This window comes from Meles meles, chromosome 5 (assembly GCF_922984935.1).
Source record: "Meles meles chromosome 5, mMelMel3.1 paternal haplotype, whole genome shotgun sequence".
In the NCBI taxonomy this organism is placed as follows: Eukaryota; Metazoa; Chordata; class Mammalia; order Carnivora; family Mustelidae; genus Meles; species Meles meles.
The window spans coordinates 9,230,955-9,246,168 of record NC_060070.1 but is presented as its reverse complement, the minus strand read 5'-3'; the positions used below and the strand labels follow the sequence as shown (position 1 = coordinate 9,246,168).

Genomic DNA, 15,214 nt, shown 5'->3' with positions numbered 1-15,214 from the left:
CCCGGTTCCCTGCTCTCAGAACATCCATTCACACCAGTTCGTTCAAAACTCGTTCAGGTCTTCTATCCTGCTCTTCCTCATTTTCAACAACAAGAAAAAAAATCCCTTTCTACTTTTCAAAAAAAAAAAAAAGTATCTGCTCAGAACTGTCTAATCTTCCTGATATCAAAACTAACCTCCCTGTGTCTGTACCCAGCCTACTCTCCTTCCCCTTCCGAACAGAAGCAGCCAGTCCCCCGAGCGAACCCCAAGTGATCCCCGGGCGCCCACCCTCTCCTGCCCTTAACTGTTTCCTCCATGAAAGATAGCTTATCTTTCCTTTCTCTGCCTTTATGTTTTTTCATCTTTGTCTTGATTTGCAGCAATTTTATTATGTGCCTACCTGTAGTTTATTTAAAAATAAATACATTTATTTCCCTCTGGAATCCAGTTAAATGCCTTAAGAAAGTTGTAGAAGATTAGAACGACCACCCGAGTGAGTCCTCTCCCTTGAGTTCTGTGGCTCCTTCAGGCACAAGACTGCGTCCCCCTTCATGCCATAATATTTACACAGAGCACTCCAGAATCAAAGTACTTCAAGTGCTTTCTCTATTCCCTTCATAAATATTTACTGAGGATCTACCATGAGCCAGGCACTGAGCTGGGTGCTAGAGATACGGTGAGGGCAGGAACGTGCAGCTCGGAGAGGTGGGTGTGACCCTCCTTCAGAGAGAATGTTCTTCTGCTTCCAGCCGACAGCTAGAGTGAAGGTAAACAGTCTTTACCCATCTGGTGTCGAGCTCGTTCAGAGCGGGCTGTCAGGCTTTGTGAGGACCTCCCCATTTCCCGTGGACTCTCACTCCTGGGAAGGAAGCTGGGTGTGTGTGTGGGGGGGTCCCCACTGAAAGTCTGGAGGTCACCAAGCCCCTCCTCTCTGTGGTGGGCTTCTCCAGGAAGAACAACTTTGGAAAGTGTTCTCAGCTGCTCAGTGAGAACTTCCAAATCAGCAAATCCCTTGAAGGGAAAAGAAGCCTCTAGTGTGTCTCCCACTTTGGTGCATTTCCGTGTTCTCTGTGAACTTGGCTGCTGAAGCTGTGTGTGCCTTCGGGGCTCCAGACACCAGTTGTCGTCCCCCAGCCCTCGGCTTCTGGGCCCCACGGTTGCTGCATTTAGCTTGACTCCTCTGTCCTCCAGATCGGTCTGCTTGAGGAGGGACAAATGCCTCAGAGGGAGACACAGCTCAGAGCATCAGGCTGGTGGGCTGTGCTCCTCCCTCTAGTAGCTTCCACCCTTTGTCCTGGCTGTCCCCGGAGCTCTACGATACCTTGAAACTGCTTGGGACTTAATTCAGTTTTCTGTTTGTTCTTGGCAGACAGGTCACTGCAATTCAGCCTAAGCTGGCATGGCCCAAAGTGAGGTCCTGGGATGAATCCCATTTTAATTATTGGAACTTTGAGCCCCTGCATTCCTGCCCCTGTTCTGCCTGCAAGCAACGCATGCCTTCTGCCAAGCATCCTTACCCTTCCTCCTTCTCTCTTGTGCACCTCGCTGAGTCGGCGGTCTTACCGCTCTTTCCCTCTGTGAGTGTGAAATGTAAAGGTTGTTTTCCACGCCAACAATCGTGTGGGTGTTGGCAGGTGTATTTCAGAGCCCGTGACTGGGTGCGGTGAAGGTGGTTGTGTGCTTGGCATTAGTTAACCCAGCCCTTGGCTTCTGAGCCCCGGGGCTGCTGTTAGTTCCTTCTGATGACCTGTTGGTTTGGTTTTTGCTCGCTCTGTGGTGAGAGCAAAAGCCCTGGACTTTCTTCTTCATTTCCTCCCAGGATGTTTTACGGCGTGGAGCATCTCGCTATGAATCAGCAGTGGAAATCATTCAGGCTTCCCTATTTTTAGAGAGTCAGTGCGGAGATTTTTGCCCGGGAACGGGACAAATATTAAGCAAGTTTAACAGTGCGACAGCAGCTGGTGTCTTTTTAAGCACGGGCTTTCCACGCTCCTTATCCTCATCACCTCAGCTCACGGTGCCCTAACTAATGGTGGCTGATCTGTTTTTCATTTAATTACATGAAGTTTCATTTCATTACATAAAAATGTAAACAGGATTTATTGTCTTTGACTACATACTTTACACATTTTATTCCACTCACTTCTCACCATGACCCCATGAGACTAGTATTGATTTTTTTCCATGTGGACTTCCGGCACAGCTAGTAAGTAGCAGGCGGGGGGTCAGAATCCCACTGTATCTGATTCCCAGTCGTGGGACTTAGCACCCCTACTGCGATGCGTTCCGCAAGGCTCTTCCTGCCACCGGTATTATCTGCCCTTCTGAGACTTATCTCTGCAGAATTGCGCAGGAGATAATCCACTTCAGCCCAACTGATTTGTATTAAAGAATGAGGTTGTGTAACCTTTATTGCTAGGCAAACACCGGATCTGGGCAAGACCGACTTTCCGAGGATTTCCCATCTCCTTCAGACAGGCTGTGTGGCAACTTATTTTGGCAAAGTACAAGCTGGCGTGTTATTAACTTACTATGAGTCAGGATGCATGTTTTCTGTGAATTTCGATTAATTTGATCTCTCGAAACCAGAACTGCAACAAATAGACCAACTGGGAAGTAATTTATGGTATCTGTCCTTCTTGATTTCAGGCAAGTCTGACTAGCATTAACAGCGCGTACTCGGAGATGGGCAGTTTTGACAATGCCGGTGTCACTGGAGAAATAGAGTTTGCCGTTCGCTATTGCTTCAAAACCTGTTCTTTAGAAATATGCATCAAGGCCTGTAAGAATCTTGCCTATGGAGAGGAAAAGAAGAAAAAGTGCAATCCGTAAGTTTCTTTTTCCTGAGTTTTGGATTTAGAGGGTAGGCACGTTGGATCTAAAGTTTATTCGGAAGAGCAGAAGTCCCCCAATAAGCAGAAGTCCCCAAATAACCAAGACAATTGTTTAAAAGAGCAGAACTATAAAAAGGGCAATTGAGAATGATTTTTAAAGCCGTAGTCGTTCAAATAGTGGGTTATTGATGCAAGGATAGGTAAGTAGGTCAGTCGAGCGGAATCAGAAGTCCAGAGACAGAACTTGGCCTGCTTGGGAACTTCTAGGATCAAGGGGCTATTAGACGTCAATGCAGAAAAGATGAACTTCAATGAATGGTGCTGGGAAACTTGACTTCCCACAGAGGAAGAGTCAAACCAAAAACCTGTGTCACACAATCCATAAACAGATTACAATTTTTTCCCCAGTTGATATGAAATAATATTTCCCCACTTTAACATGCATTTCCCTGGTTGTGAACAGAGATGAGTAGCTTTTCATTCATACACACATTAGGCACGCAGGGTTCCTTTCTGTGAATGTCCCACTCCGATTTTTTGGCATTTTTCTATTCGGTTGTTTGCCATTTTAAAATTTATTTACAGGAATGTGGGTTTTTTTTTTAAACCCTTTTTGACTATAGCTCTTCATTAATTGTATTTTATATATATTCTAGTTGTGACTTGTTTTCTAACATTGTTTGTGATGGCTTTTCTTGAAGAGAATTTGATGTCAAATTTGTCAGTCTTTTCCTTTAAAATGTATTTTGAGTCTGTAGAAAGATTCTACCCGAAGGTTATAAATATATCCTTCTCTAGTTTTATCTATTAGAACTTTTTCCCCTTAGATCCCTTCCCCTTAGAACTAGAACTGATTTTCTGTGGCTTTCTTTTCTCTCACATGGAAAACTTTGAGCACAATGTTTTAATTACCAGTTTGGGAAAGGGGATGGGAAAGAAAGCCAAACTCTTCTCAGCTCTGAAAACATCAGCAGCTCCTCAGGGCAGGACAGATGAAGTACATTGTTGTATGTGGCATTTATGGGTCTCCAAAACAGCGTCCCTCTTGTCCTTCTGGTTTCTTAACTTCTATTAGTCCCCAACTTATACCTTCGGCTCCAGGAAAATTGGAATAGTCGTTGTTTCAAAGCTATCCCCTGACTTTTTCCCAGATGGAGGCTTTCCTCAGGTTTGGGTTGTGACTACCTTCCCTACACCATGCCCACAAGCAGCAACCATAGTCCTGTGCCTTCTTCAGACTCTGGTCCGGTCCCCTCAGAGACCTTTATTCTGCCTGTGACTCTTCGCGCATGCCGAGCTTCTCTTGTAATTCTCAAAAGGACTCTAGTGAGGTAGCTGGGAGTAGACACTGAGCTCTGGTCCACCATTTATGTGGGTTGACCTTGGACAAGTCACGCAACCTCTCCATACCTCACTGTAACACAGGGAAAATAGTAGCCTCACCTGCAAGGGATTGTTGCGGCGGTTCCCAGAATTTGCCCATATTAAGCCTTCGGGATGTTGTCTGGAACATAACCAATATTCAACACATAGTAAGCAAGTGAGGCACAGGGTACACAGAGAAGTAGACCTAAAACTTCGCAGGGGGACCCCCTTGAGGCTTTGGCCAAACACTCAGAGCTCATACACAGGACAAGATTTCATGAGGTCTGTCAGAGCACGGTTACTGGGGGTGGTGAGCCACCGGGCGCGGCACGATGCTGGGGAAGGTGGGAGCTCTGACCAGCCGGAGTGGAGGCTGCTGAACGCCCAGGGCGTTGTGGGAGGCAGTGAAGGGTTTCTCTAGCCCCAGAGCAGGGACTCCTCCATCTCTCCCCACCTCGGCAAAATCAAGCCATGATAGGGTCGAACTGAGTTGCCCATCGGTGAAGTGTTTACTGGAGTAATACTCGTACTTTTTAAAAGATGAACAGTCCAGAGAGGATTGTGGGAGGGCGACAGGATGGGAAGCCCTAGGAAGCGGTCTCCCCTGGTAAGACAGTGATTGCACTGGAAGAAGCCGTCTCAAGAAACCGCTTCGGAACTGCCCGCTCCTGGAGGCTTGCAGCGTCCAGCGGGAAGGCTTGGCGGGTTCACTGGGGTTAATTTCAGTCAATTTCCGCTCTTAACCCAGCAGCAGCTCTCCGTCCCCCCACTCCCAGCCACGTGGCAGGGAGCTGTGCCAGTGTTCCCAGAGCCGCTTATGCACAGCATGCCGGGCTCAGTGTGGGGGAAAAGAAAAAGGATTTTGTCCTCCAGATATGAGGGTGTGCTCTGGCTGCAGACCGCAGCTTCTGATCAGAGGGGCAGACCCAGAGGCAGGCAGCCGCTGTGGCATCTCCTCCGGCTGTTGGGATCCCCTTCCCGTCCGGGGTCCTCAGGAGGACTCACAGCAGATTTCTCGTCAGATCCTTTAGAGGCGAGGAGCCAGTCAGTAGATAGAGTCAAAGTGCTAAGAGGGGGAGGACCCTGTCAACCAAGAATCCTACATCCATGGGATGCCTGGGTGGCTCAGTGGGTTAAAGCCTCTGCTTTCAGCTCAGGTCATGATCCCAGGGTCCTGGGATTGAGCTCCGCATCGGGTTCTCTGCTCAGCGGGGAGCCTGCTCCCCGTCCCCCACCCTCTGCCTGCCTCTCTGCCTACTTGTGATCTCTGTCAAATAAATAAGTAAAATCTTAAAAAGGAAAAAAGAAAAAAAGAATCCTACATCCAGCAAAGCTGTTCTTCAAACGTGGGGGAGAAACTAAGACATCCTTCAATAAACAAAAGCTGGGGGTCTTTGTTCTGCAAGAAATAATGCTCAAGGGAACCCCCCCCGCAAGGTCAAATGGGAGGTCAGACAGCAAGTCAAGGGCATGTGCGGAAGGAAAGACCACAGGAAAAGCAAAGACACGGGCAGTGATAAAAGCTAGTATCATTTAACAGTGCTGTGTACTTGCGCCTTACGTATTTTTAAAAATTATTTGTCTCTAATTACTGCTGTAGCTTTGATCTGTAACTCCACACTTTGTCTTTGACCTAACTTAAGAGACTAAGGCACTTAAAAGAAGGGTTAGTCTGTGATGTTGGCTACCCAGGGTAGGAAAGCGTCGTTTCGCAACCTCATCAATGCAACGAGGAGGTAAGGTTGGCACCAGGAAGGAGCCGAGTTTTTGTTTGCTATTGACGTTAAGATGGTAAAAATTCAAAGTAGAGCCTTAGAACTCTAGGATAGGAGATGTAATCCCCTTGGTGAGCACAAAGAAAACAGCTACAGAACATATACAAAAAGAAATGAGAATGGAATTTAAACATTTTATCATAAAATTCAGCTAAGTGCAAAAGAATGGGGGCACCTGGGGAGCTCTGTTGGTTACACTGGTTAAGCTGACTCTTGGTTTTGGCTCCGGTCATGATCTCAGGGTTGCGAGATGGAGCCCTGCCCTCGGCTCCACACTCAGCGGGGAAATCTGCTTGAGTCGCACTCCGTCTGCCCCTCGCCCCACTCGCATACTTTCTCTGTCTCTCTCTCTCAAATAAATCTTTAAAAAGTAAATAAATACAGAAGAATGACTATAGTACTGCAGTAAATGGGAGACCCTGAGCTAGAAGGGACGCAGAAACAAGTAGCCAATGACAGAATTAAGTCCCTCCTGATCAGCAGTCACTTTCAAGGTGGATGATGTAGGTTCTCCAGTCAAGAGGCAGAGGTGGTCAGAAAGGACAAAAACACAAGATCCAGCCGATACCAGAATCGGTAGTCGTTGCCATGGCTGAAGCTGCGAGCCAGGAAGGGCAGCGTCCCCTCCCTGGAAGGGTCAGTCTAGAACAGGATTTCAGGGGACAGGGAGAACGCAGGTGGAGAGGCCCCACAAGGGCAAAGTAAAGGGTAAGGCATATGCTTTCTCTTCCCACTATTTTTTTTTTTTTCTGGTGGGTTGGAGGAAGTGCTGGGTGGAGGGAGGACAAGCTGGCCCAGGACTTCCACATCTGGGCAGGTTTTCTAACCTGCCACGGTGGAGCCCCAGCAGCCCAGCCGCTGGGTCCGTGGTCATCCCTCAAATCATCGCAGGTAATGAGCGATGTAGATTCAAGGGGGAGGGCAGGAGGAAAGCAAGGGAGCTTTACACCTTCAGGAATGTTCCAGAGGATTCTGGCCAAAGACTGAGTAAGCCAGAAGGTGTGTACCCAGTGCTATCCTTGCTCCCCACCAAGCCCTTTTTGTCAACCCCCAGTCCCGTGGGAAGCAGGGTAAAGAAAATGCTGAGGTCTGGTTCTCCTCCTCCTGAACCCTTTGTCCCCCTGCCCACACACACCCCCCCAACCCCCTCACTGAGCTTCACCTTGACCTGGCTGTGTCTGACCACTAGGTACGTCAAGACCTATCTACTGCCTGACAGATCCTCCCAGGGAAAGCGCAAGACTGGAGTCCAGAAGAACACGGTGGACCCAACCTTCCAGGAGACCTTGAAGGTACTGGCTGGACAAACAAACATTCGTGGGTGAAGTCTGCCCATCCCAGGCTGGGCACCCTGGGGCCAGAGTCCAGCGGAGTGTTCCTCTAAACTCTTGAGTCAGTTAAATATAAGCACAGACACTTATATGTTTCTGTAGGGCTCTGTCAATCAGTGGCAAGTTGGTAGAAAATAAATTTCAGCCTTTGTACAGGAAAAGTGCCGAGTCCGGCGGGCTTGAGAATGGCCCTTGATTAATGATTCTGAGAAAGGGGTGAAGAAGAACCTGGCCGCCTCTCGGTTTGTCCTGTAGAATTTTTATGGCTCTCAGAGAGGTGCTCGCAAGCAGGCTCCCCTGTCAACTACCGAGTTACTATCTTCACGAAAGTGCTCCTTTATTCTAATCATCGGGCAGCCCTAGGTTGCTGCTTCTTTTATGAAAAATAAATAGCCCTCTTATGAAAAATATTTTATAGGGGAATTGTTTGTGTTTCAACACTTTAAAAGAAAGTGTTTCACTTTCTTTGGTGCTAAGAAATAGGGACGTACTCGGTCAGGGCTGCGCAGCCCAGCAACCCCATGTGTCAAGACTGCACAAGGAGAGAGCTTGGTTTGCCTTCCCTGGCAAGTAGGGGCATTTCTGAACACCCAGCGGGGGACTGTCTGGCCAGCTGGAGGGAGTCCCATTCGTTAAATAATAAAAGCCATTGTTTTCTGTGTCCCTGCTGTGGCCAAGTGCTTTCTGAGCCTGCTGAGCTAGGTGTGAGAATCCTCGTTTATCAACAGGGAAACTGAGGCTTAGAGAGTATTTAGAAGTATGGCTCTAGCTCATGATGGACTGGGAGACCTTCACAAGATTTATGGTCCTGGGATTCCCCCGGGGATTTTGTAAAAAGACTGTGATCCAACAGGCATGGGCAGGGCCCAAGAGATCACCATCTGAGAACCCTCGGGAAGCAAGTCAGTAGACACTGGTCTTCCTGTGGTTTTGCTCACGAATCTGCTGAAAGAGTTTTGAAAAGCTGTGTGCCCTCTCCCACGTTTTAAGTTCATATCCAGAATCATTGTACGGTTAATTAAGGTGTTTTGTACTAAACAGGGAAACCAATAGTTCACATTTATGAAATGGGTTGAAGTTGAGGATTGAGTGTTAATCTTGGATATTATATGGTTCGATTTTTAAAGTTTTTTAATTTTTTTAAAGTTTTTACTACCTGATTTAAAATGCAGGCAGAATCTAAAAGAAATCTCCTAAAATTTTTATCCATCGGTTTTTACCCAGTACATCGTGGATCGTTCAGTTGTCCCGGAGAACTTTCTAGATACACTGAAGAGAGTCCATGTCTCTCATCTAGTCTAAAATCTAGAAACCCATCCTCCAGGTTTTCTGGGCGGAGTGCCATGGGAAGCCTCCCCTCACTCCTGGGAAGCTGCCACCCCCCGCCCCCGTGAAGGCCACCACAGGGGGCCCGGGAAGGGTGGAATGTGGCACCTGGGCTGGTGTCTGTGTGTGTAGGGCTGGGAGCTTAGGAAAGGCGGCGGCAACCCCACAGCCTGTGGGGCCGTGATGGGGAAATGGTCCGTTTCAAAAAAGGGATTCAGTCAGCCAAAAGGAGAAGTCCTGGTTGTCAGAGAGGGGCCACTCGCGTGCGAGGACCCCTGAGCAGCACACCTGCTCTTGTGAAGGAGCGGAGGACAGGGCTGCCCCCGGCACAGCTGGACAGAGAGGACACGACGGCCCCAGGACGGTGGACGTGGAGGATGGGCAGTGACCCTCCCTGGGACAGTGTGTTCTCAGGGGAGCAGGGGCGGCGCCCGAGTCGGTGGCCTGAGCAAGCTGACTTGCCGTGCGGCCGTGAAGGGAACAACCGGGTAACTCAGAGTTTAAAGACAGACCGAGAATGGAACGCAGGACGGAGTCAGACAGGGACCCTGGCTGAGATGGTGGCGTGCGACCCTTGATCTCAGGGTTGTGAGTTCAAGTCCCACGTTGGGTATAGAGATTACTCAAAAAAATAAAATCTTTAAAAAGAAAAAGAGATTAAAAAAAAAAGGAAGAAAGAAATGGGCCGTGGACTTGAGGGAAACGGACTGAAAATCAACCTAAGGCGGTAGAGGGATGTGGCTTCGGATGACAATGGGCGCAGATAATCCCAGAGGGAAGAAAGGAAGGGTAAGTGGGCAAGGCAGCCTGTGTGTTGGGGGAGGTCCGGGCAGACAGGGCTGCAGGCAAGGCTGCAGGCGGTCCCCGGCTGGGAGACGGAGGGAGACTAGTTACAGCCTCTCCACACACCTGTGGCAGGCCGCTGGGGGCACTTAGATGAGTCTCGTGCAAACCGGTGTGGCTGCTCTAAGTGAGGGTGAGGGTCCTGCCTTACAGGCAGTCCCGGGAGGAACCAGGATGCTAACCCCAGCAGAGAGCTTCGAAGCCCAAGCCGGGTGTTTCCCCGTAAACTGGTGATTGCTGGCACTGCCCTCCCGACGCTCCTGGAGGCTCAGGAGCGATGATGTAACGGAAAGCCTGGTACGAAACAAGCATTCAGTAAAGCGTAACTTTTTTTCCCTGTTATCGAGAAAATCCGACAAATAGGCTTGGAACAGGTTCACAGAGGCTGAGCGGAGTCAACAGCTCTTGGGAAGCTGGGCTGTGCCCCTGGCCTTTGGGAAGGGCACGGTCACTCTCACCCAGCCAGGACCTTGACCTCTAGTCCCTGCGGGAGCAGAGGCCCACCCTCGGCTGGGGCCGGCAACTTCCTTGTCCTCTGACCGTGCTGTGGCTCCTGTGGGGGGGGACAGTGAAGAAACAGCTCTGGGCGACCCTGAATGCCCCCGCGGGCCTGGCGTGCCCTCCATGCGTTGTCCGTCTAGGCAAATTGCCCATGCTAAAAACTCATGCTTTACATTTAAAAAACAACAAAACCAAAACCCTAGTTTTCAGTATTTCTGGACAGCCCAGGCCAGGCAAGTTCGGATCCTGAACTGGGACAGAGCTTGGCTTCGGCTGGATGAGAGGCTTCCTCCTTGCCTAGGGGGCAGATCTGGATTGTGGGAGGGGACCCTGCAGCCGCCCAGCCCTTCCCCCAGGCGGAGCACGGCGGCCCCAGGGCTGGGGGAGGAGGTTGTTCGTGTCTGAGAAAGCGGAGACCACCCCCCACACCGCTCCAAGCTGCGCAGCCCACCGGGACCTCACCAGAGATGCTGGCTCCAGCCGACAGGAGGAAGAAGGCCCCTGCGCCCTGGAGGGCTGCGGGTCCCGGGGGGCCGCGGGTCCCAGGGAGCTGTGGGTCCCGGGGGAGCTGCGGGGCTGGGGGCTGAGAACCAGACTGACCGCCTCTCCTCTGCCTTTGCAGTACCAGGTGGAGCCCCGGCAGCTGGGGACCCGGAGGCTGCAGGTCTCTGTGTGGCACTTGGGGACGCTCACCCGGAGGGTGTTTCTTGGAGAGGTGACCATCCCTCTGGCCACCTGGGACTTCAAAGACAGCGCAACACAGTGTTTCTGCTGGTATCCACTGAGGGCCAAGGTGCGGTGTGGTTTGGTAGTGGGCTACGCCCCCATTGCCCCCCCCCCCCATTCCGCCAGCCCAGGAAAGCAGAACTCCCTTCTCAAAGGGATTTGAGAAGAGAAAACCTACCCTGGGACGACGCCTTGGACTTGCCTGGCTGGGACTCTTCAGCAGGAACTTCGGGAGGAAAGGCTCCGCACCAGGCTGTCCTGGGCAGGGGTGTGGTTAAGGGGCTTTTCCTGCTCAGGTTTGCTCAAGTACCCAAGAGCCCCTTCCTCAGTGTAGCCCGAGCACCAGCCTGGGTCAAGTCTAGGGGGTTAGGCCTCCTGCAATGGCCCTGCGGTCCCACGTGCTACCCTCCCCAAATTCAGGGTCACTTGGTTCCAGCGGGGGAGCCCTGGGCTGGCCGCTGCCGCCACCAGAGGCTACGGCCTGCACAGGTCAGCCTGCCCTGGCCGTGCAGGCCACTCTGGTTTCTACATGCCCGTCCCGGGCGCTCCCAGGTGGTAACAGCTGAGAACAGCTGGGCCAGATGCTATCAGGAGGGCCCCCGCTGCCCTGACCGCCAGGGATTTCAGGGTGGGCCGCCAGGGAGGCCTCGGGAGGAGGAGCTGGCTGATTTAGGTCTGCTCCCAGGCTGTGCCGGTAAGGGGAGAGCCTGGGGAGAAAGCTGGCACTTCGTGGAGCAACTGCTTTGCACTTTTCTCTGCCAAGATCCGAGATTGGGAGAGAGGACGGGTGAGATAATGGGGGAGGAGGAAGCGTGGGCTCCGTCATCTCCTAAGAAATGAGGACGCTGCGCCAGTCCCAGCAGCCGGAGTCTGGCAGCAAGGCTGCGGCTGTCCCAGGCCTGGGCCAGGTTCTGTGTGCCGTCTCCCCTCCCCCGCCCTCTCGGAAGCCAGGGAGCTGATGCCAGGTCTCTGATTTCCGGCTACATTCGGGTCAGGCCCAAGGGTCTCCTGCCCCTTTCCCTCTACACTGCTCTGCACAGCCCCGGCCCCCACCTCCGGGCCCCTGTACTGACCCTTCCTCAGAGCCTGTCCTCAGACTCCCACTTGGGATGTCTCCTTGGCGTGCTTTCCTCCAGCCACAGTGTGCCTAAGACTTAGATGAAATCCCACCTCCTCCATGGAGGCTTTCCTGATTTTCACTTCTCATGATTTTCCCTGCCTGTGTGCTTTCCCCCAGGGTCCTATACTTGGGTGCCCTGCCCATCTGTTCCCTCTAGGCCCCTTGCTCAGGACAAGATTAGCCCGCCACCAGGCTGCTGGGAAGAGGAAGGGGAGCAGAAGGTGCCATGCTGAAGACATCCTTCCTAATACCAGCTCTAGACCCCCTGGCTGGATTGGGAGTGTCCTGCTTACAGCCCTGCCCCCTCAGCCCCGACAGGAGGAGCCCATGGGGTTAGCACGGGGCTCCCAAAGCTGAGGGTAGAGGCAACTTCATCTCATCTGGCACGTGAGGGCCAGCCTCCTTCCTGGGAGTGGGAGGCAGTCAGGAGCCCAAGCAGAATCACTGCAGAGCAGACAGAGGCCAGCCCTGCCCTCTCCTAGGAGTCCTTGCTGAGTCCACTGAGCTAGAGGGGCTCGATTTTTTTAAAAGATTATTTATTTATTTGACAGACAGAGATTTATTTGACAGACACAAGTAGGTAGAAAGGCAGGCAGAGAGGAGGAAGCAGGCTCCCTGATGAGCAGAGAGCCTGATGTCGGGCTCGATCCTAGGACCCTGAGATCATGACCTGAGCCAAAGGCAAAGTCTTTAACCCACTGAGCCACCCAGGCGCCCCGAGGGGGTCGATTTTATTCACCTTCTTCAAACTCTGGCTGGGTGCAAGTTTTCTTAGGACTATTCTATGGGAATGTGCCAAAGCCTTTGAGCACCCCTCACCTCCTCAAGGCACAGGGTGGGAATAGAGAGTCACCACAAATGGAAGAAAGACCAGTCCTGCCATGGGCACATCCAGTCCAGCCCACGGCACTCCCCCACCTGCAGAGTGAGTGGGGGCGGGGTGGATGTGGGGCACTTATGGACAGAGCTGGGCCAATCAGAGGAGCCCAGAAGTTTCTGAGAACTGAGGAATCCTGCCTCTGAGTTCTGACTCTTTCCCCTAGGCAGAGAAACTCGAAGACAGCTTTCTTCCCAATAATGGAGAACTTGCAGTCCGGGCCAAACTGGTCTTGCCTACAGGGCCCAGAAAGCTCCAGGAGACCCAAGAAGGTAGGCGGCCTCCAGCCCCATGAATGTCCCTCTGTCACTATCTCCAAAGACTGAACAGCAGGTGGGCTGAGGATTTTCCCTGCTGCCACCCACGAATCCTGCAGCACTCCCGTAACTTGCCAAGATTTGTGAAGCTCAGCCTAGACCTGGAAAGTGGGTTCTTGGGACCCATGGTTTAGAAAGGAACAAGGGACCAGCGCAGTCCAGGCCTTTGATGCCCACTTTACAGGGCTCTTAGGGACACCAGCTCGGGGCTTTCCTCCCAGGGGCCTGACTCGGACAGTCTCTGTGGTGTGCACCGTCCCGCTGCTGGCCCTCTGGAAGAGGGAGCGCTCCCATAACCACCTACATTAGTTGGGAGGGTGACTCCTTGGGAACCGAGAGTGCATCTCGAGGCACAGGGGCCTGCCGCGCTGAGTGAATTCATCAAGTTCCATGAGCTGCTGCCCAGCAAGACAAGGGATCAAGGACAGACTCTTGAGGACCTAATGGGCGATTTTACTAAATGAAGTGGAGTGTGTGGAAGAGAAGAGGGTAAGAAAGAACACAGAATCCCGTGATGTATTTAATGATCTCTCGTTTGCCTGAAAGAGGAAGAGTCGGCTGCCAGAGCTCATGGGGCCCCTGGTGGCCAGCGCCCTAGAACAGGAGTCTCGGGGCCACTCCTTTCCCCAAAACCACTGCCTGCCTGTGACTAAAACCTCTACATCCTTCCTCTCCACAGCTTTATTATCTTTGTAGCTTCTCAGGATTTTAGGGAGCACCCCCCGCACCCCCCATCACCATGCTGGCCTTGCAGGGGAGGGACAACTCTTCCTGTCTCATCTCTTGGGCTCTCAAGGCTGACACACAGGCTCCCGCTGAGCTGTCCGTTTCGGGGGGATGGCATTGCAGGCTGTGTGTGAAGCAGGGCTCTCAGCAAATGCCGGCTTTCCTTCCAGGGACAGACGGGCCGTCCCCTAATGGTCAGCTTTGTTTGGTCGTGCTGGGAGCCAAGAATTTGCCGGTGCGGTCGGATGGCACCCTCAACTCATTTGTTAAGGGGTAAGTAGTGTATTTGATCAACTGTTTGCTGATAATCTGTACATACATACAACATGGTCCTAGAAACTACAGCAAACACCAAAAAGTACAAGTCATTCTGAACTTGTATCTTAGCTTTTCCCTGAAAATCCAACATAATGTGTTAAGACTCTCATTTCCAATAATTCGTGGGGTTTAGCCCTGCTGAGGCTAGATGCAGAACACTGTATTTTAACCTGAAACCCAGAGCTTTTAGGTCCTTGTTACTACATCAGCATTTTCTGACTCAGAGCTTGGAGAAAGCAGTGTGGTTGGTACTGTTCCCTTGCCTGAGCACCTCCTCTTGCATGAACAGTAAGGTAGGCTCTGCTTATGCCATTCTTACTGTCAGGGTGGTGTTGGGAGTCTCCAAAAGTCAAGCAAACACCACTAATTATACAGAACTACTGTGTCCCTGGTGAGTGAATAATGTTGAAAGGCTGGCTTACCATGCCAAGATCTGTATTCCGGTCCTCACTCTGCTACTATCGCAAGACCTTGAGCAAGTTACGTGGCCTTTTGTATTTCCTGAGAACAGGGTTAAAGTGAGAGAATGTGTGTGCGGAGTCCTGGTCCCTGGGTAGCAGGTCTAAGCCATGCTTTGCCTGGTGGTCAAGGAGGGGGATTAAGACCAAGGGCACAGTGGCTTGGGATCCCTGCATCTGGTGAATTCAGCCCTAAATCCGGAACATCCTAGGGAGAGGTCCCATGGCCAATCTTGGGATTCGCCTTCTCACTCCTGGCTTGAAATTTTTCTTGTGGAGTAGATCTAGCCCTTGGTCTCACAATGGCCAGCACCACCGGGGAAGGGGGCCGGGCAGGGCCGGTGTTCCAAAGCCACTGTCTGTCTCCCTCCTGCAGCTGTCTCACTCTGCCAGACCAGCAGAAACTGAAACTGAAGTCCCCAGTCGCCAAGAAGCAAGCTTGTCCCCAGTGGAAACACTCCTTTGTGTTCAATGGCGTGAGCCCTTCCCAACTGAGACAGTCAAGCCTGGAATTAACCGTCTGGGACCAGGCCCTCTTTGGTGTGAACGAGCGCTTGCTGGGAGAAGCCAGGCTCGGCTCTGGTAAGTCTGAGAGATTTCGGGCCCAAGTGGCATGTTTTATCCTTAACAGAGATCTTACATGGTGACCACTGAAAAGACAAGTCATGCTTCCACGTTGGCAGGGGATTTAACTGGCTTGGAGGCGGCCTGTTAA

The 15,214-nt window shown here is 51.7% G+C and overlaps 1 protein-coding gene across 3 annotated transcripts in view; it reads left to right on the top strand.

Moving 5' to 3' along the window:
- SYTL3 (synaptotagmin like 3) overlaps nucleotides 1-15,214 on the top strand; it is an 81,420-nt gene that overhangs the window by 64,952 nt on the left and 1,254 nt on the right. For all 3 annotated transcript variants that reach the window (XM_046006441.1, XM_046006440.1, XM_046006439.1), the window contains 6 exons: nucleotides 2,632-2,810; nucleotides 7,146-7,248; nucleotides 10,580-10,750; nucleotides 12,847-12,952; nucleotides 13,894-13,996; nucleotides 14,876-15,081. In XM_046006441.1, coding sequence (XP_045862397.1) covers nucleotides 2,632-2,810; nucleotides 7,146-7,248; nucleotides 10,580-10,750; nucleotides 12,847-12,952; nucleotides 13,894-13,996; nucleotides 14,876-15,081 — 868 coding nt within the window. The remainder of the gene's footprint in view (nucleotides 1-2,631; nucleotides 2,811-7,145; nucleotides 7,249-10,579; nucleotides 10,751-12,846; nucleotides 12,953-13,893; nucleotides 13,997-14,875; nucleotides 15,082-15,214) is intronic.